The 21,747-nt window shown below is 39.6% G+C and overlaps 2 protein-coding genes across 5 annotated transcripts in view; both read left to right on the top strand.

The window, feature by feature from the left end:
• LOC146498807 (plexin-C1-like) overlaps nucleotides 1–21,747 on the top strand; it is a 90,896-nt gene that overhangs the window by 5,321 nt on the left and 63,828 nt on the right. For 2 of the 4 annotated variants that reach the window (XM_085137418.1, XM_085137420.1), the window contains 7 exons: nucleotides 338–379; nucleotides 481–614; nucleotides 1,126–1,305; nucleotides 5,032–5,140; nucleotides 6,761–6,940; nucleotides 7,026–7,193; nucleotides 7,583–7,960. In XM_085137418.1, coding sequence (XP_084993544.1) covers nucleotides 338–379; nucleotides 481–614; nucleotides 1,126–1,305; nucleotides 5,032–5,140; nucleotides 6,761–6,940; nucleotides 7,026–7,193; nucleotides 7,583–7,693 — 924 coding nt within the window. In that variant the 3' untranslated portion in view covers nucleotides 7,694–7,960. Of the gene's footprint in view, nucleotides 1–337; nucleotides 380–480; nucleotides 615–1,125; nucleotides 1,306–5,031; nucleotides 5,141–6,496; nucleotides 6,572–6,760; nucleotides 6,941–7,025; nucleotides 7,194–7,582; nucleotides 7,972–21,747 lie in introns of those variants that run through there. The other 2 variants (XM_085137417.1, XM_085137419.1) reach the window with 2 other exon arrangements.
• On the top strand, nucleotides 8,258–20,314 carry LOC146498812 (uncharacterized). Its single transcript, XM_085138251.1, has 10 exons — nucleotides 8,258–11,379; nucleotides 11,663–11,791; nucleotides 16,729–16,829; nucleotides 16,903–17,008; nucleotides 17,088–17,241; nucleotides 17,437–17,539; nucleotides 17,728–17,803; nucleotides 18,191–18,232; nucleotides 18,351–18,484; nucleotides 18,986–20,314. Exons 1-10 carry the CDS (start codon nucleotides 10,375–10,377, stop codon nucleotides 19,173–19,175), a joined length of 2,040 nt encoding a protein of 679 aa, XP_084994377.1. The 5' UTR covers nucleotides 8,258–10,374; the 3' UTR covers nucleotides 19,176–20,314.

The raw sequence follows: 21,747 nt of genomic DNA, 5'->3' as shown, positions 1-21,747 counted from the left end.
CTACATTATTTTAAATTCATCACTTTTTAACATTCAGCAAGAAACGTGGGCTTAATGGTAGAAAACAACATTTTTAGTAAAGGCCAGACATGCTATGAAAAACACGATTACTGAGCAAATTTCCTACTGACTAACTTATTTTGAGGGTGACATTTTCAAGTATTTATTGCTTCATCAATAGAATGATTTCCATGTTTAGTTTATAAAAAATAAAAATGCTTTTATTAGCAGTTTTCCTCTTTTTGAACTAAGATAATGTTAGCCACAACAGGTCCTAGATCACTTCTGATAGATTACAGTGCTACGCACATGCTAAGTGCTGAATCCCCTCCTGCAGGACAGAGTTTGCCAAGAGTTGGAGTCTGGGAAGAACTTCTCCGTGAGTCTGATCCTCATTGTTCCTCTGACACCTAATCCACATCCAGTATAATGTCAGCAGAAAGAAATTAAATTATCTATTTTTTTTTGTTTCACTGTCAGATCCCAGAGATCTCCTCCATCACTCCCAGTGTGGTGTCTTTCTATGGGACAAACCATGCAGTGTTATTAGGTCGTAACCTTGGTGATGTGAAACGAGTGAGGATCCAGACACACGCTGACTGTACTCCAAAAGAGTGAGCCACTGTACACATAACTAAGACGATGCTGGGAAATGACGAATTAAAGAGCAGATTTTAATACAGGGGAACACCACCCATATTACAAACCTACATATTCTGTAATTTAACCCTCTCAAGGCAGGTGTTGCCGATTTGCAACAGTTAAAAACTAACAACCCCACATACATATTTTATGAGGTTTTTTTACTCAGAAGTACCACTGCAGGACTTGGTTGTGCATTAGCAACAAAAAGGTTAATTTGAGCCTGAGAGGGTTAACTTTGACAGGTCAATTCTAAAATAGTTAACAGTGTGTTTTATAAAATACTAACAAATCCAGAATATGTACAATAAGAGTCTCCCTTCACACACAACAACAATAAAATATTAAATAAAGAAACAATACAAGGATTCAAAATTAAGGTGCAAAAGAAGAAATTAGTAAAAATAAAACAACAGGTTTTGTCTGTTTTTGGGTTTTCTGCATATCGTGGTGATGTCATTGAGTCTGTGTGTCTTTGCCCAGGTCTCCTGTTTGGGGCAACACTGGTATCAGTCTGACGTTCCACATTCCAAGCACACATCTTAAAGGTGTGGCCAACTTATGCGTTCTCCTCCCAGATGGTAGTTGCCATGGTGAGGCTAACATCACTTACCGCTCATCGCCATCCTGTGGCAACATTACTCCAAGCAGCAGCTGGATGAGGTAAGATTAGTTTTGCACAAAGCGTTAGCGACAGCTGCTGATGGTGGATCCAGAACTTCCAGCAGCTAATGTCACAGAAAGAGTTTAAACTGAAGATTTGCAGTACTGGATGACTAAAAGGAACTAGTGCTGATAACTGTTTTTGAGGAGGAGGTCACCTCTGACTAAATTCAGTTTAGTTTTTAGACAAATCAAATCAAATAGAACCAAATTAACAACCATATAATATTTGCAACAGATTTAATGTGACATATGGAGAGCACTGTCTCTAAGAAAAGTGCAATAATAACCTGATAAATCAAAATGATAATCATCTGCAGTTCATTTTAACAGGGAGTCTTCCTGAGGCAATAAAGGCCGATAGTAAAGGTGGTGTTAATGATCCAAATCTAAAACTACTTTAGTCTTATGTATTTGTTACAAATATAACATGTTAGTGGGAAAGAAAATAGACAGATGGATATTTTTCTGCTCCATCAAGCAATAAGCTTATCGTTACACCTTTATTGAGCTCTGCTGGTTTTCTGCTATAATGCTGTAGATCTTTCTTCCATTCAGAAGTGATGCAGCATCATTTATATCCTCAAGCAAACTCTTAAAGAACCCCACGGTGATCCTTTCATGCTTTGGCCTTTATAGCTACAAAGCTAAATTTGTTGTTTTAGTCCATCAGACACTTTGGTCTGCATCAGAACATAACAACTAGGTCATCCTCAGATGATGACTCATTATACTCTAGTGCAGACGTTCCCAAAGTGTGGGGCCCGCCCCCTAGGGGGGGCGCAGAGCCATTGCAGGGGGGGGCGCGGCATGAAAAGGGAAAAAACAAAAAACAAAAACAACGCTTGGACACTGCTAGCATGGGGCGCCCACACAAACGCAAAGCAGGAGATGAAGCATCGCTGAATATGTTTCCAAACCAACTTCATTCTAAGCCAAAGACTAGAAAATATGGTGAAGCATATCTTCCCTTTGATTTCACCTGCACAAGTGCCGAGGTAGGTCTCCCTGCAGAATTGGTTTTCCCTTTGTCGGGAGCAGCGCTGGGCTGTTTAAATCACGGACAAACAGTATCCCACATTCTTGATTTGTAGTTCACAAACACTTGTTGTAATGACTAACTACTCCTGACATGTTGGAGATGTTAGCTCTTTATACAGTAAAGTTACAGTGGGATACAAATAATATCAGGCTGATCCTGCCACGATTTGTTCCCCCGGTTCAAATCACAGACAAACAGCATCCAACAGTTGTTTATGTTTTTGAACCCATTTTGCAGAGGGATTTTTTGAAAAATGTATTGATAGCAATGTTGAATATTATTACACAGGAAAAAAAAACAACTACATGTAAAATAATTACACCGTGATGCCTCTGCCTTTCTAAATGGAGGGACAGTAACTGCAGGGCCGTGCAGAGAGGTTTAAAGGGGCGGGTGCTCAAAGTTAAAAAGGGGCACATTGAACCAGGCTGAATAACAACAACACACATTCATCAAGAATCTAATATGGGAAGGGCAGGGCTGTGTTGATCTGAGACTGTAGACAGTAAAAAGTCCATAGGAGAGATGGTAGCTGATTAAACAAGTGTCATGAGATAATAACAAAATGCAAAGATTGGTGACAGCACTTGGAACCATAAGGACACAAAAAAACTGTGAGAAATAATTTAGGCTCTGCCTGTGAATCACTCTTTGTTTCTCTTCTTCCTTCCATTCCATCATTTCATATATCACTCTCCACTTGCTGTCTATCTGAGAACAAGGCACAACTTGCTATTGCAATAAACTATAATCTAATTATCCACACCTAACAACTCTTGCACTTAATCTATAATAAAATGATGACAGAAAAATGTTATAGCACTGCCTTTAGTAGCCTCACACAGCGCCTACTGTTCCCTCCTCATGTGCTTACCAGGCATGTCTGGACAATGTTATATCATGAGTAATATATATTTTTTTAATCCATCTAAATAAAAGACACACATGCACGCACACACAGTGACATTTTAGACCTTCTTCAGAATACTGTATACACTATGGGCATCACGGTGCTGATCCAGAATCCTTACATTATTATTTATTACTAGAGCTACAATAATAAAGCAATGAGGAGGGGGAAGTAATAAATATGAAATAATGTATTTATGATTCCATTTGTTTCACTATCCACTCTGTGCAGGGGGAAAGCTTTTTTAAACTGTAGAGATACAATAATTTTACTGCTGTAAAAACCAAATTTTGTCTTATTTAAAATATAAATCTAATATAATCTGCTTCTTAATGTATGTTCTTTAAAATACAGCGTGTGTTTTTTAATATATTATAATTATAATAATGCATAATTATGTGGACATGCATATTAGATCGTTTTTTAGTGAAATATAATCCTTCCAGAAAGGCAGGAAAAGCCCGGAAACTTACTTTAAAACTAAATATGTTCCCTAAAACGGTGACAGAGCTACAGACCCATGACAGCCTTACACAGGTAGCCAGCAGCTATGACCAGCACTACTTGTGCAATTAATAAAAGGACAGGTAATGTTTGTCGCGCTGTTGCACACACAGCACGCTCGTTTGTTTCAGTTCGTCAGTTGCAACAAGACAACTTACCAACGTGTACGTAATAAGCCAATACTCCTGTGTGCTATACACTACAGTGTACGCTGTACACCTACTTACTGGTTTTGTCGCATCAGTCTGTGTCTCTGAGTTAACTTGTGTTTCTCCTACAGCTCCGGACCACAAAAAATTGCGTGTGCTCTTTGTGAGCTCGTTCCCGGCTTGTAACCAGCGCGTCCTGCCGTCAGGGGCGATCATTGGTTAAATGTGATCATGTGACTGATGCAAGCCAGATCCTTTTATTTAGCAAAACTGTGATTAATAGTTAAATATTATTGTTGAGGGGCACAGACAGGACTCCGCACGCACACACACATTAAAAAAATAAATAATTTTTTTTAAAAAGTTGCCTCAACAAAAGGGCACTTTGGGCACCCATCAGGAAAGGGGCGGGTGCTCAAGCCCCTCTAGCCCCCCCCCCCCTCTGCACGTGCCTGAGTAACTGCGTGTATATGTAAGCGTGTAAAACCTGCAGATAGTCAGATTAACAGTATTTCGTCTCTATCTGCCATTCTGCAATTCATCTCATGTAAACAATAACGTGGCGCAGAGCGTGACGTGAAAAAGGCACATACCTTTGACGTTGCATGACGAACTCTATATTCCTCGTCCACACATAAACGCAAAAAAGGAGTTTTAAAAAATCTCCATTCTCGGTGATTCGAAACGCCGTTTACGTGTGGACGAAACAGCTGCGTTATCAAAAATACCCGTGTAGGTGCCGACGTAGCATAAAAGACTTTATTAGTTTATTTTCTTGCTACCTGCATATTACTTGTATTTGCTTAATTGTTTACTAAATGTTTGAGGTGTGAAATAAACCGCAATGGAGCAAAATATGGGTGTGTGTGGTTGGAGGATGTGTTCTTGCGTGCGTGCGCGCGCGCGCGAGGGGGGGGGCGCGAACATTTTTCTTGTAAAACAAGGGGGGCCCAGCAAAAAAAGTTTGGGAACCACTGCTCTAGTGTATAGAAATCTCTTAAAGCAGCAATACGCAGCAGTACGGTTTTACAATTACATTGAGGTGTCATTATAAGAATCTCTCTGTGATCAAGAGTCTTTCAACTCTCTGCTCTGCATAAATGCTGCTCTGTGTTTGGCAGTGGGAAGAGGAAGCTCACACTCATGGGATCTCATCTGGACCTTGTTGAAGGGGTCGTACACAGCCACGCTGAGCACGACGTCAAGCTTCCCATCAACAGCAGCTATCAGGTCTGCAGACACACACAGTGTAAATGGGATTGTTGTTACACATCAAATATATAGTTTTACATAATATGTCTTTCTCTGGTTGATTTACAGAGGTAAAGATGTCATGGTTCAAACTTTCAAATTTTAAAATGTTCAAAATGTTGGCTGATTTCAACATGAAAGCAGAACACATTCAGACTAGATGTGTTTTTAAATGCCAGCTCAAACAAACGTTTGTTCATCATTTTAAAAGATAATAGGATGAACACTAGTGAACGATGATTACAAAAGCACTCATGTTAAATGAACAAACAAATAAACAATGAACTAACGTTAAAGCAAGCTTCAGTGTATGAGAAGACAAATTAATCTGCTCCACTACGAGGTTTTCTATTCATTGTGCATGCGTATGAAACGTGTACACACCTGGGTTTTAGTCAACTTAAAAAATGAGATCCCGACAAATAATTTCAAAACTGTTCTCATCTTTAACTCTAACCTGTACAATATAATTTCAAAACCAACTTATTTAAAAATAATAATAAAACATCCAATTAGTTTGTTGCATACGTGTGCACAAACCTAGTTAGCCCAGTACTTTGTGGAAGTGCCTTTTGATTAATCAGAGGATTGGGTCTCTCAGCATGGCACATCTGACTTGCCCATTCTTACTTGCTCCAAATGTGTAAAATTGTGAGAGCATGTGCAGAGGCATCTTCTGGTCATCCCACAGATTTTTTAATGGAAATAATCAGGCCCCATCTTATCTTAAAGACCTAATCGTACCAAATCACCCCAATAGAGCACTTTGCGCTCAGACTATTGATTCATTGGGTATTTAAAAGTAGAATGGGAAGCAGAGCCTTCAGCTTTCAGGCTCCTTCTCTGTGGAGCCAGCTCGAAGTTTGGATTCAGGAGACAGACACCCTCTCTACTTTTAAGATTAGGCTTAAATTTTTCCTTTTTGATGAAGCTTATAGTTAGGGCTGGATGAGGTGACCCTGAATCCTGCTTTAGTTATGCTGTAATAGGCCCAGGCTGCTGGGGGATTCCCAGGATTCACTGTGAGTGTTTGCGTTTATATATGTTTATAAACCACTCTGCATTTAATCATTAGTTATTATTAGTCTCATGCCCTCTTCCACAGTGTGTCTGTGTCCTGTCTTCCTTCTCTCACCCCCAACCAGACCAACATGTCAGAGGGCTGCCCCTCCCTGAGCTTGGTTCTGCTAGAATTTTCTCCCTGTTAAAAGGAAGTTTTGAACGTTCTGTTGAATTTAGGTCTGGACTCTAGCTGGGCCTTCCAAATTTTTAATTTTATTCTAATGAAGACATTCTTTGGCTGATTTGGATGTATGTTTTTCGTCATCATTCTAGCAGACTCCTTAAGGTTTGGGACTGATATATTTTCAACAAAAAAGGAAGAGAAACAAAAACAAACTTGAGTCAGACATTTGTTATAGCGGTATGTTGTAGCACAGTTTAATTGTGTGTGTGTGTGTGTGTGTGTGTGTGTGTGTGTGTCATCGTAACTCCTGTGCTAAAGAATTAGTGCTCAACTATACTTAAAAAATAACGTCACTTAAGCATCTCATCCAGACATTGACTTTATAACACAGAATGTATTTAAACTCCTTGCAGAGTCTCAGCTATGACACACCTGCAGCTGAAAACACTTTGATGATTTCTAGCAGCACTGTGCTTCTAAAAGCAGCCAATGAAACTTTAGCCTGCTCTTTAAACATCACCTACCATCCAGAGCCTGAGTTTACCAGCTTCACAGCCATAAGGACAGGAAACAATGTCCGCATCACCTTGAAGGTAACATTGTTTCTTTTGCTTTTTTTTTTATCACATGTACAAACAGGAGTTCATTAAAGGTCAAACTTTGTTTCTGTTGTTTTAGAAAAAGTCAGACAAACTGGAGATGTCAAAAGACGAGTTATCAGTGTGGGGCGTTCAAGACACACAGGAATACGGCTGTATCCTGGAGGCCAAAGAAACCAGTAAAGAGACAGACTCCTTCAGCTGTGAGGTTAAAGGGCTACCCAACACACGAATCCAAAAGTTAAAGGTAAATCTTTCTTTTAAGCTATAGGCAACACTTTCATAGAGATACATTTGTTGTGACAGTAGGTCCAACATTATAGCAATCGTGTTACCATACAAAGTGCACAAAATATATTTCTGATATTATTTTTAATGACTGTTTTCTAAAATAATGCTATAAATACTTTATTGAACTTCAATACACAATCAACATAAAACAAAACAAAACTGATCAAATGAGTCTGTGGTGAGAATAGCAAAAGTTTTGAGTAGAAGCTTTAAACTTGTATCAAGTCCAAAAACATAAAACATCTTTTTTTAAACAGTTATGTTCAAATTGTGATATTTCCTTCAGAATAGCTCCGCTGCTCTGGTGAGACTTCACCCTGTGAAATGCTTTTTTGTATTTTCTAGATAAAGTATGGTGACAAGACAATAAGCCTCAGTGATTCTTCATCACACCATGTCTCTCCAATACTGCTTTCCCTGCTGATAATTGGACATATTGCCAGTAAGTTGTGTTGACATATTGGCTTTTTCTATAAACCCTGAACAAATTTCCGGAGACTTTTTCTACTCCATCTTGACAGCGTTCTAGTTTTTCTGCTCAGGTTAAATTGGTTACTGTTTGGCTTTTTGTATTGGTGGCTGTCTGTCTATGGTGGAAGAGATGCCCAGGGAGATGAATGGATTTTGACCAATGATGCCCCTCTCTGTGTTCAAGTGTTTTCATGTTATGTCTGTTTGATTAATAAATCACTTTGATGAATAAATCTTCCTTGTTTAACAATGGGCCATGGTGTGTTCTCCCTCTGTTTATGACTTCTTGATGTCTTTTATTAGTAAAAATTATAAAAAAAAAAAAATACAACAAATATAATAATATACACCAGAATCTCATTATAGCTTTGGCGTATGCTTGTGCACAACATCCCACAAATAACTCAAATTTCAAGAGAATTTTGTGGGAAGACATAATTAAATACCAATCAAATATATATATATATATATATATATATATATATATATATATATATATATATATATATATATATATATATATATATGAGTACAGCATTCTTTATTTCTAATAAATATCCTAAAAATGAGCTACTGTACCTTAAACACAGGTGAAGTTGGAAGAAGCTTAAACACTTTGAATTCATGTGCCAGGTCACCAAGGAGTTATTTTTTCCTTCCCATATTTCGGTTAATCTTTAACCTCACAATTCAGGCATAACTTCAGGCCGTTGCCCTTGTGATAGTATAAATATGCATTTTAGTTGTTTCATGTAATTTCTTTTTCATATATTTTGGAAGCGGGCATTGATGTAAATTCCTTCCACACTGCAAATAAAGGCTTCTCCCTAGTGTTTAATTATTTTGCATAGTGTATAGTGTGTTGTTATTTTATAAAATCACTTTTGAAGTTTTTTTTTATTACAGCTGGAACTGTGAATTTAAAATAAATACATATGTTTGTCAGAAGCAAGCATATGTCAGAAGGCACACCATCTGAAAAGAACTTCCCAGCACTGACACTAGATGTCGCTGTTGCTGTTCTCCAGTTAAAACGTGTTGGGAGTTTTTATTTTACATTTTTAAAAGTTGGCTGAGATTTCTTCTACTCATGTTGATCAGTGGACAAATCCCTTGTTCAATGGAAAGATCATCACATTAGATCCAGACACAACGCATGTCAGAATTCTGCCTGTGCTAACATCTCAGCTCCTCTAAGTGTGTCCTTAGCTGAGAGTTTCCATTAAATGGTAAATGGTAAATGGACTGGTTCTTATATAGCGCTTTTCTACTCTTTCTGAGCACTCAAAGCGCTGTACACAACTTTTACATTCACCCATTCACACCCATTCGCACAAGCACATTTTTCTAAGTGCTTTCTAAGGTAACATTCACACACACATTCATACTCCGATGGATGCATCGGAGAGCAATTTGGGGTTAGTATCTTGCCCAAGGATATTTGGCATGCAGACTAGGGGAAGCCAGGGATCGAACCACCAACCTTCCAATCAGTAGATGACCTGCTCTACCACCTGAGCTACAGCCACCCCATTACATTCCTAAACTCAGGACTGAATGGCTTTTGTGTCCGAATTATTTCTCAGTTCATATATTTCCATTGATTTAGGTCAAATCTGGCTTTACACTAACACCAAATCGCCTCTTATTATGTCCACAGTTCAATTTCCTTATTTGTTAAAGGGGAAAGTAAAATACATCAAACTCAGTTTCACTGTTTGTTTTTATTTGACATTCACTGACAGACAGATGTTAATAAGTACAGCATCAAACAGATTGTAACAAATATGATATCGATTAGTGAACTGCTTCGTGATTTTTGATTGAATAGTACCCATACTACATGGCATGGACTGGGAATTCAGTTGAGAAATGATTGTAACTGAAATGCTTCCATCCACTCTGGATTCGGATTCTTGTTGAGATGGATATCATCGTATGACTTGCAAGGTTGTTATAGTTAACTAAAGCTAAACTAAAAACTAAAATGTGATAAAAAAAAAACCCAAAACAAAACAAAAACAAAACAAAAACATTTTAGTTAACTAAAACAAAACTAGACCAAACTGAAAACTAACTGAAACAATCTTATGATGCTAGAAAACTAACAAACTAAAATGAACATATGAAAATATGCACTTAGTGTTTGTTAGTTTGGTACATTTGTATCTGAACTTGCTTTATGAGGCTTTGATGCACATATTTTTTGAGATTTCTACAACAACTATTTCAACAGTGTGTGCTTTTATTGTAATACTGTACTGATTTTGCTGATTGTTGCCTCTAACATAAGACCTCCATACAATAATCACTAAAAAATTACCAAAACTAAGACTGAAACTAAAACTAAACATGTTTTGAACAGTAAGAACTAAACCCTAGTGAGCAAACTTGCTGCAGAAAGTAACTGACTAAGGGACACATCTGGGTTGCTTTGGCCTGTACAGAGGTACAGGGTGGAAATGAGACAAAAGCTGCTGAGTGAAAATGTTCAAATATTTTCACTTTCGCTTGGCACGCTCCAGCCCTCCTGCTTCCAGCAGTTCTCTTTTCAGCTGTGCGCTGCGCTTTACGCACACGTATAGAGACACAGTGTCAGAGAGCAGAGTGCCACGCAGAGCATCGCTGTGTGAGCATGTCCCAGGTAGAATTATCGTTATTCTAAGATGATCCTGCTGCTCGCTCTGCTTTCTGTTCTCTCTGGAGAACTGGGTCTGTGCCGGAAGGAGGATGAAGGCTTCACCTTTGATGGAGACATCCTCCAATTTGCCATGACCTCCAACATGCTTTACATCGCCACAGAGGAGAGGCTGTACCAGCTGAGCCACGACCTGACTCTGATCAACAGTCTGACCCAGAGAGGAATCTTAAAGACCGGAAACCAGCAGGATGATGTGCAGTTTTACCGGGTTTCTGACACAGCTGAGTGGAACGCAACTTTCAGCATCAACGTGATGTTGCCTTTCACAAAGAATGACTCTCTGATCAGCTGCGGTGTGACTGACGATGACTGTGGTCACTGCAAGATTCTGGACCTAAAGAACATCTCCAAGCTTCTGCACAGAGAACACATCCAGGTGGGGCCTCTGAAAAGCAGCAGCAGGTCAGTCAGTTTTCTGGTGGATGTGAAGAAGAAAACTCAGACTGACACTTACATTCTGACCGCGATCCAACAAAACAAAGAACAGTATGAAAACAACAAGTGTGGTATTAATCGGCAGACTGTCAATCTTCAGGATACAGATGACAAACAGGGTGGAGGTATATTTTCTCTAACTGATGGAGCTTCAGGCACACCTGGGATTAAAAGTGAAGGTGATGTGGAGTTTGTTGACGCGTTTCAGATCAATTCAACCATCTATCTGTTCTCCAAAGCGCTCTCAGCTCAAACAAACAGAGTCCGTCTCATTTGGCTCGAAGGCGAAAAAAGCAAAACTGATACACTCAAGTCTCTGCGGGGCGCGACTCTCAGTGTCTCTGACAGTGAAAGCAGCAGACTCGTGGCCTCCTCGGTCATCCCGGGGGAGCAACCGGTGCTTTGGAGCGGCGTGTTCAGTGTGGATGGAGGAGACACCAACACCCAGCTGATGGTGTTTGACATCAGCCCTGATTACAGCAGTGATGCCGACAGAGATCCAGACTTCTACACCTCTGTGCCATCAGAAGTGACGGTGAGAGCTTTTTAAACTCTGATTTAATGGTTGTACTGTTGATATTGTTCCCACCTGCTGCTCCAGTATCTTCTCTGGTCAGTGATGCAAGTAAAACTTTAATATGAGGGGCCGTACAAGCCAAAATTCATTCTTTCACTCTCACACACATACATTCTTCTATCAAAAGATAACATCAATAAACTTGGGTCAGTTTGATGATAACGCAGCAAGATGCTTCAATAAGGCTTTAAGTAGTAGTAGTGTTCAGTTCTTCTGGTTTCTCATGTTTTGTTTGCATCAGCCGAAGATCCTGAATCCAAAGGCAGTCCTCTTCAGGCAAAGCTACATGACCTCAGTGCTGGCAGTGAGGCAGAATGCCTGGATGGTTTTCTATATTTGGACAGAAGATGGGCTGCTCATTAAGGTTTGTATCAACTAATATACATCAGGTACTTGTCATAGAAAACATGTTTGTGTTTACTTTTTCAAAGTCTATTTTCTGCTGTTAATTTCTGCTATAATAATGTGAGTGAGCAACAATTTCCCTGTTTCTCACTCACGTTATTGAAGAACATTGCTGTTTTGTCTGCATTTTACAATATGTATTTTTCTACTACATTTCATTTATAATACTAGCTTCAATGTGTGTGTGTGTGTGTGTGTGTGTGTATCTCTCTCTCTCTCTCTCTCTCTCTCCCTATATATATATATATATATATATATATATATATATATAAATATAAAAACACCCAGCACGCCCCTGCGGGCGGTTTATCCTTCAAGCTCGGGTCCTCTACCAGAGGCCTGGGAACTTGAGGGTCCTGCGCAGTATCTTAGCTGTTCCCAGGACTGCACTCTTCTGGACAGAAATCTCCAATGTTATTCCCGGGATCTGCTGGAGCCACTCGCCTAGCTTGGGAGTCACCGCACCTAGTGCTCCGATTACCACGGGGACCACCGTTACCTTCACCCTCCACATCCTCTCGAGCTCTTCTCTGAGCCCTTGGTATTTCTCCAGCTTCTCGTGTTCCTTCTTCCTGATATTGCTGTCATTCGGAACCGCTACATCGATCACTACGGCCGTCTTCTTCTGTTTGTCTACCACCACTATGTCTGGTTGGTTAGCCACCACCATTTTGTCCGTCTGTATCTGGAAGTCCCACAGGATCTTAGCTCAGTCATTCTCCACCACCCTTGGGGGCATCTCCCATTTTGACCTCGGGACTTCCAGGTTATACTCAGCACAGATGTTCCTGTACACTATGCCGGCCACTTGGTTATGGCGTTCCATGTATGCCTTGCCTGCTAGCATCTTGCACCCTGCTGTTATGTGCTGGATTATCTCTGGGGCATCTTTACACAGCCTGCACCTGGGGTCTTGCCTGGTGTGATAGACCCCAGCCTCTATGGATCTTGTACTCAGAGCTTGTTCTTGTGCTGCCATGATTAGTGCCTCTGTGCTATCTTTCAGTCCAGCTTTGTCCAGCCACTGGTAGGATTTCTGGATATCAGCCACCTCCTCTATCTGCCGGTGGTACATACCGTGCAGGGGCCTGTCCTTCCATGATGGTTCCTCGTCTCCCTCCTCTTTCTTGGGTTTCTGCTGCCTGAGGTATTCACTGAGCACGCTGTCAGTTGGGGCCATCTTCGTGATGTATTCTTGGATGATCGTTGTCTCATCCTGGACTGTGGTGCTGACACTCACCAGTCCCCGACCCCCTTCCTTCCGCTTAGCGTACAGCCTCAGGGTGCTGGACTTGGGGTGAAACCCTCCATGCATGGTAAGGAGCTTTCTTGTCTTTATGTCAGTGGCTTCTATCTCCTCCTTTGGCCAGCCTATTACCCCAGCAGGGTACCTGATCACGGGCAGGGCGTAGGTGTTGATGGCCCGGATCTTGTTCTTACCGTTCAACTGACTCCTCAGGACTTGCCTGACCCTCTGCAGGTACTTGGTGGTTGCAGCTTTCCTAGCGGCCTCTTCATGGTTCCCATTCGCCTGCGATTCGTATCCCCAGGTACTTGTAACTGTCCTCTATGTCTGCAATGTTGCCTTCTGGTAGTTCAATCCCCTCAGTTCTGACTACCTTCCCTCTCTTTGTTACCATCCGACTACACTTCTCCAGCCCGAACGACATTCCAATGTCATTGCTGTATAGCCTGGTAGTGTGGATCAGTGAATCGATGTCTCGTTCACTCTTGGCATACAGCTTGATGTCATCCATGTACAGGAGGTGGCTGACAACTGCTCCGTTCCGTAGTCGGTATCCGTAGCCAGTCTTGTTAATGATCTCACTGAGGGGGTTCAGGCCTATGCAGAACAGCAGTGGGGACAGAGCATCTCCTTGGTAGATCCCGCACTTGATGGTGACTTGTGCTATGGGCTTGGAGTTGGCCTCTAGTGTTGTACGCCACATCCCCATTGAGTTCCTGATGAAGGCTCTTAGGGTCCCATTGATCTTGTACAATTCTAGGCATTCCAGTATCCAGCTGTGGGGCATTGAGTCATATGCCTTCTTGTAATCAATCCAGGCAGTGCACAGGTTGGTCAGTCTGGTCTTGCAGTCTCGGCTGACTGTTCTGTCTACCAGTAGCTAGTGTTTTGCACCTCTGGTATTCTTGCCAATTCCTTTCTGTGTCCCGCTCATGTATTGACCCATGTGCCTGTTCATCTTAGCCGATATGATGCCTGACAGGAGCTTCCAAGTAGTACTTGGAAAAAAAAACAAAAAAAACAAGTAGTACTGAGGCAGGTTATTGGTCGGTAGTTGGAGGGGACTGGTCCCTTCTTGGGGTCCTTGGGGATCAGGACTGCCCGACCTTTGGTTAGCCATTCCGGGTGTCCCACGTTAACTAGCAGCTGGTTCATATACATACATATATATATATATATATATATATATATATATATTAGGGGTGCAACGATACTCGTATCGATATTGAACCGTTCGATACAGTGCTTTCGGTTCGGTACGCATATGTATCGAACAATACAAAATTTTTAATTTATTTTATCAACTTTCCTTCTGACGATGCTGTCTGTGTTGAGCGCTCAGTGTATCTGAGCTCGACAGTGCAGCCTAGGCGGAGTAGTCGAACACAGATTTACTGAGCGCAGGGCAAGCTAGCAAGACAGAAGCTAAGCTCTCGCTGCAACATGGCAAATTGAACCTCCCGCACCCTCATTCAGATCTGGCGTTTGGAACTATTTTGGTTTTCATGTGAAGTATGACCCTGAAGGTAAGCGCATCATGGACTAAAGTAAAACAGTATGTTGGATGTGCCACGCAATGCTCAATTACATGGGTGGGAACTAGTGTGTTAGCGCAGTTAGCTCGTTAACGTGTTGGCCGTCCGGCCCCACGCACGGGGTGATCCGCGGTAGCTCGTTAACGGAGATTTGCCGTGTTGTGGCGTTAACGTCATTTCAACGAGATTTACGCGGACATCATCCTAGTGCAAAAACAAGTGGAAGTAGAGAAAAACAACAAGCAGGCATGCTACAAACTTTACCCGAGTCATTTAGACAGCCGTTAGCACATGATTCTCCTTATGGGGACCTGATATGTTTAATATGCTGCTGAGAATATAGCCCAGAAGAAGCGTATAGTATAGCTTTTATTTTGGAAAGAGCCATTTCTCTGTAATAAACTCTCTTTTCCAAAGATGAGTGATTCCTCAATCAGATACAGGGCTCGCAAAATCGCTAGCCCGACGTCCGGGGGTAGCGATTTTTCCAGTCGGGCTACCAAAATCTATCTCTGCCCTGCCCATCGGCCTATTGTAGGAAGGAAAAATATATGTCAATGCTTTTGCATTCTTTCGGAAATGTAGCTGGGTAATTATGTCATTGGCATCGGTGAGCCACTATCAATATGTGACATATTGAAATCGCGTTTGAATTTGCGCTTGTTTTTTGCTTTCACTTTGCAATCGCGTGAACTGTGTATAGAGAGCGACAGCACTGATTGGTGAGTGATGATAATTTGCGCACCACTTCCTCTGACATGTCTCATCAATTGTTAACTTACTATGCAAACATGACAAGTGAAATCTCCTGCTGCTTAAACATGTGAGAGGTTGATCGCGCAGAGAATCGCTGAGCGTTAAGTGAGTGCGTGTGTAAAAGCAGCAGGATATATATTTTAGTTCTGCTGAGCCAAATAAGACAGGTCAGCGTGAAGAAGTGACAGCTAAAGAAAAGCTTACCACAAAACGGAAAAGTTATGACAAATCAGACTATAAGGCAAAAAGAAAGTGCAGCTTTATGGTTTCATGGACAAAAGAATTTCTGTGGCTGCAATATGACGAGCTAAATAACCAGGGCTGCACATAAGTGGACCGCAGGTGCGCATTCGCTGTCAAAATAAAAAACGCGCACAAGATAAGAAGTTGCAACGCGTGTTTGCGTACATAAGATTTTCAGGAGGAGGACAGACATTTGTTTAGAACTCTTAAAGATGTCGAAGAAGCTCCTTTAAGCAATTACTTTGGTTTTCCTCCACCTCCAAAGAAATGTCAGAAGGAGTCCGAACCACAAAAGAAGCGCATATTCTCGGAAAAGTGGTTGCAGGAGGTGAGCTGGCTTCAAACAAATGATGAATGCACAGAGATTTGGTGCAGAATGTGCCGAGAAAATTTAATAAATGACAAATTAAAAAGGCATGAACATTTTTTTTTTTAATCGAAAAAATATCGAACCGTGACACCAAAGTATCGAACCGAACCGAACCGTGAATTTTGTGTATCGTTGCACACCTAATATATACATATATATACATATATATATACATATACATATATATATATATACATATACATATATATATATATATATATATATATATATATACATATACATATATATATATATATATATACATATACATATATATATATACATATACATATACATATATATATATATATACATATACATATATATATATATATATATATATACATATACATATATATATATACATATACATATATATATATATATATATATACATATACATATACACATATATATACATATACACATATACATATATATATATATATATATATATATATATATATACATATACATATATATATATATATATACATATACATATACATATATATACATATACATATATATATATACATATACACATATATATATATACATACATATACATATACATATATACATATATATATATACATATATATATACATATATATATATATATATATATATATTCCAGTGGATCGTAAACATGTCTATGTGCCATTTACAAACCAGGTACTTATATTATTTACTGATTATTTTAACGTCACATGTACCTGTGCTGCATTTTAAAGTGTTTGTTGTTCTAGGTGAAGCGAGTTCCTGTGTCAAACTGCAGCACGTACACAAATGTGCAGGAGTGTTGGTCTGCAGAGGATCCATACTGTGGTTGGTGTGGCTCTAAAAGCAGGTGAGAGAAACAACATCTGCAGCTGATGTCTTCAAACAATTCTGAACTTGGTGATCATTTCTTCTTCTCCTAGCTGCACATTTGAAGATGACTGCACAGATTCAGACTGGCTGTCCATTCCTGATGAGTCCCAACACAAAATGATTTCCCACAAAGTTGAAAAGGACACAAACGGACAGGTACAGCTTACAAACACACTCGGGACTGTGATCATTTCTGGTTTTCATTTATTGTTCAGTTATATCCTTCCGATTTTAGATCTCACTGAAAATACACACACACCTGACTGTGGGCCAGAAAGTGTTCACCTGCCAGTTCTCTGCAATTTCTGGCCACCTTTGTATTGGGAATAACCCTCCACGGTTCCCCCAATGCACCTGCTACCTGTCTGATCACACTCTTCCTCCTGATGGTTTGTCACTTTTGATAAATAATCCCAGGAATGTATTGATGTGAAACATTTGACAAATTGAGTTGAATCTTTTGTTGTTTATTATTATATATTGGTCCAAGTCATTTGAAATCCATCATTTAATATATATATATATATATATATATATATATATATATATATATATATATATATATATATATATATATTTTACAGGCCTGCATGTCACAGTAAAGTTTAGGTTTGGAAAAATACTCCTGTCAGAACAAATGAAATTAACCAACTGCTCTGACATCAGTGGACCTCCAACTTCTATCTTGTAAATCCAGTCAGATTATAAAGATAACAAATAATCATAGACCGAAATAATCATTCCCATGACTTATAAAATAACCATGTCCTAGTCATACAAAATAAATATGATGAAATAAAATAAGTGAATCTTATGAGTAGTTGTATGAGGCACATTCAAAGTCCTCTGATCCTATATGATTGTTTCCTGTTCAGGTGTCAGCAGTGTATCAATGCTGGTTGTGGTTGGAGCAGAAACAGCTGCTCCTGGGCTAACCAAGGAGAGACTGATGTAATAATGAAACTATCGTATTTTTATGGATTTATGTAGCAGTTTTTCACATTTCATGTTGTACATATGTTGTATGGAACATTTCCAATCCAACAATATTGCGTAAATGAGTAGAAAGTGAGACTTAAACTCTGCTTAAAAATTCTGATTTTCTTCGGTGTCATTTGCAGTAGGTCATGAGGCTAGACTAGTTGATGAATAGAGTTTAGATTTCCCTCATTGTAAAATGATTCACTTCAGTTTCTAAATGGAAATACTCGGGTTAATTGTTTCCTACCATTTAAACTTTTTGAATAAAGCTAATGTTAGCTACAACATGTCTGAGATCAGCTCTAATAGCATCTGCACAATGTTGTGATCCAAGGCTAAATTCATTCTCTGCTACAGGAAAGTGTTTGCCAGACGTTGGAGTCTGGGAAGAACTTTTCTGCGAGTGTAATGCTCTTTTTTTATTGTTCTTCTGATACTTTATCTACATCCAGTAGAGGGTTTAATGGCAGAAGAAGGAAATTATTTTAATCTGATTATTTTTTTGTTTCACTGTCAGATCCCAGAGATCTTCTCCATCACTCCCAATGTGGTGTCGTTGTATGGCACAAACCATGCTGTGTTATTAGGTCATAACCTTGGTGATGTGTCAGGAGTGAGGATCCAGACGCACACTGACTGTGCTCCAAAAGAGTGAGTCACTTTACAGATAACTAAGATGATTCCTGGACTAGAAAGAATTTATTAAAGTGTAGAAACAATTCCAAACAGGGAGACATATTTAAAACTGAATATTCTACAATTTAATTTTGACAATTGAAAAAAAAACCTTTAGCTTTACAGCTTTTAGCTTTGGAAGAGGCTGCAGAAAGTACAGGTGTACCTCTCAGTGTCGGTGCTCAGAGAGATGGTTTGGTATCAGACTGTAAAACTGAAACTCCGCCGTGCTTCCTGTGCTTTTGGTTTGAAGAAGTCCATCGCTGTCAGTTGCTGTGTTAAAAGGATTCCTCGGGATATTTTATAATCACAGTAGATGCGTTAAGTTTGGAAAACACATTTCTTCATATAAACAAATCTTTAATTATACTGTGGAAGATTTTACTGATCAGTTTTTGTCTGTGTTCGGTTTTCTGCATAATATGATGATCTTAGTGATAACTTTTCTCACTCTGTGTGTGTGTGTGTTCTGGTCAGGTCTCCTGTTTGGGACAACTCTGGTGTCAGTGTGACGTTCCACATTCCCAGCACAGATATCAAAGGTGTGGTCAATGTATGTGTTCTCCTCCCAGATGGTAGTTGCCACGGCGAAGCTAACATCACATACTTGTCATCACCATCCTGTACAAACGCTACTCCAAGCAGCAGCTGGATAAGGTACACTTAATTTAACCGAAACCACCCAACAAAGCCGAGATGTTATGAAAACAGATAATGTTAATTTCTTCAAATGATTAAGAGAAACTCGTGTTGAACTTGTGTTTTTGGGGAACAGGTCACCTGAAAAAATACCCAAGTTCACTTTAGTTATTAGTACCAAACTATGAAGCAGAGGAACTGAAACTTTCACAGAAGCTGCAGCACACCTAAAGCGACACAAGCAGTGCACTACCTGTAACATATTGTCTTCTGAAACTAGAACTTGTTTGTTTATCACAAATATACCACTGTGCTAAAGAAAATAGATCTAAAATCGACTCTTTTTTCTCAGCTTTTTTCTCAAACACTAAACCTTCTCGTTCTACAGAGGTCACACATACTGGTATTGCATAGGAAGTCTTCTTTTTTTATCTTGCATTTTCTTCTTCCATTAAGAAATCAACCAAATTAATTTAACTTTAATCTGCTGACAAACACCTGCTTTATCAGGCTGTGGGACAGTAAGTTTTAAATGTTTATTTCACTGCCCTGTGCACTGATGTATGAAACGCCCCTTTTTGTGTGAGCACATACAGAGCCTGAAACAGAAAGCCATGCTTAACAAAGCTGATAACCACCATCATGACACCTGTTAACTACTGGAGTAGTTGCCAAGCCATCTGACATAAGGAAAGCCTTAAAGCCATGTTGAAGGTTCTCGATCGTATATCCCTCTAATCACTACTAACAAAATATTCACACTTAACTGAATGAAATGATTTTAACTGATGCCCCCACTAACATGTGTATCTGAGTCCTCTTTCAGATGACATCCTGCTTTATTTTGAAGGATTAGTTCCTCATGTGGCTTTGTATATTTTTACTTCCCTCCTTTGCTGTTTTCCCAGCCTCATTATTATCTTAACTGAGTTCACCTGTGCCATATTCGCCTTCTCACTAGTGTGACTATTTATTATATTTTGTTTGTGTCTTTAACAGGTAGACGTTATATCTCTTGTTCCCGAGTGTTTCCTGGTTTCTTTTCCTGCTGGCTCTATGCATTTGATGAATTGTTTGGACTTTTGTTAGCTATAGGGTTTCCTGCCACACTAGGCTTTGCAAAAGTGCCAGGTAAAAAGTTCTTATTTTTGTCCAAAATCGCTGACCCTGTACTACATATTAACATGACTCAAAAGGCCTAGGCCCTGTATGACATGAGTTCAGCGTACCCTAGGTATCTTACCGTTATCTGGATCCAATTACCCTAACATTGGTAATCAGGATAAGTGGTTACATGAAGCAGAGTATCAAGTCTAACCACTGACTTAAATTGTTTTTATGTATTGCAACCTAATCAGTAATATATGAATATTATTTAAAAACTAGTTCAGCCATTTTCAGTAATTTATATGTAGTATTCTGATTCTATTCTCTTTTTAACACTGTTAATCCCCCCCAAAATGTGTCTGTGCTTATGTCAGTTATTTGCATTACAAGCATTTGAGTAATTTGAGTGGACAATTTGTTGCCTAAAAACAAGCCAAACAAGATTTTCACAGCTCAGACCAGACTTTGATGATAGCAATGCCATTTTTCATGGAAAAATTTTTTTCACACCTCTTATAACCCTTTAAGGAAATCCCCCTTCCCCCCCCTTCTTCCTGTGTCCACACTTAACTCTCACGTCTTAGTTTTTAGAGCATTCATTTTGATGTCTTTTTTTTTTCATCTCATATTACAGAGCAGGTACTCCATCACAAGAGGAACCTTTGAGTGTCATATGTAAATGGCCTGTATTTATATAGCGCTTTACTAGTCCCTAAGGACCCCAAAGCACTTTACACATCCAGTCATCCACCCATTCACACACACATTCACACACTGGTGATGGCAAGCTACATTGTAACCACAGCCACCCTGGGGCGCCACCAGTAGGCAACGGGTGAAGTGTCTTGCCCAAGGACACAACGACCAAGACTGTCGGTCTCGTCGAGACTGTTGCTCGAACTGGCAACCTTCCGATTACAAGGCGAACTCCCAACTCTTGAGCCACGATCGCCCACATATGTATACTGTGACTGGTACAGTAGTAAGCTTACTTTGGTCCGACATCGGTAACCGGCATATACAAAAAATCCATGTAAACATAAGCTATGTAAGCAACAGTTAGTTGCTAATAAGAGCCCAAGTGAAATTTTTGCTGACGTTTTTTCTCAGTTTGCTATGGCAGACATCCACAAAGCAAAGCAATTTGGAGTAAGGGTTAGGAACTGAAACACATCAGAAAAAAGTCAAAGACTTTTCTAACTTTGTTGTCATAAGAAAAAACAATGACACACACAAATATAGCTCTGATCATCATTCATCTTATTGATGTAGTTACTGTTTTACCAGCCTCAACCTGGTTCTCACTAAAAATGATCCTGGCGACTAATTTCTTAGTCAACTAAACGAGCTGGGGAAAAAAAAAGGTGATTAACAGACTAGTCTAAAAGCAAGAAATGCTCGCATATTAAGTTCATTTTTAAGATTGTTAATTGGACAATGTTAAAAGGTGTAGTATGCCTAGTGAAAATAGCGATGATTAGCTGCCTATCAAC

Source organism: Neolamprologus multifasciatus, chromosome 17 (genome assembly GCF_963576455.1).
Source record: "Neolamprologus multifasciatus chromosome 17, fNeoMul1.2, whole genome shotgun sequence".
NCBI lineage: Eukaryota > Metazoa > Chordata > Actinopteri > Cichliformes > Cichlidae > Neolamprologus > Neolamprologus multifasciatus.
The sequence above is the reverse complement of the archived record's forward strand: the minus strand, read 5'-3'. Positions and strand labels throughout refer to the sequence as shown.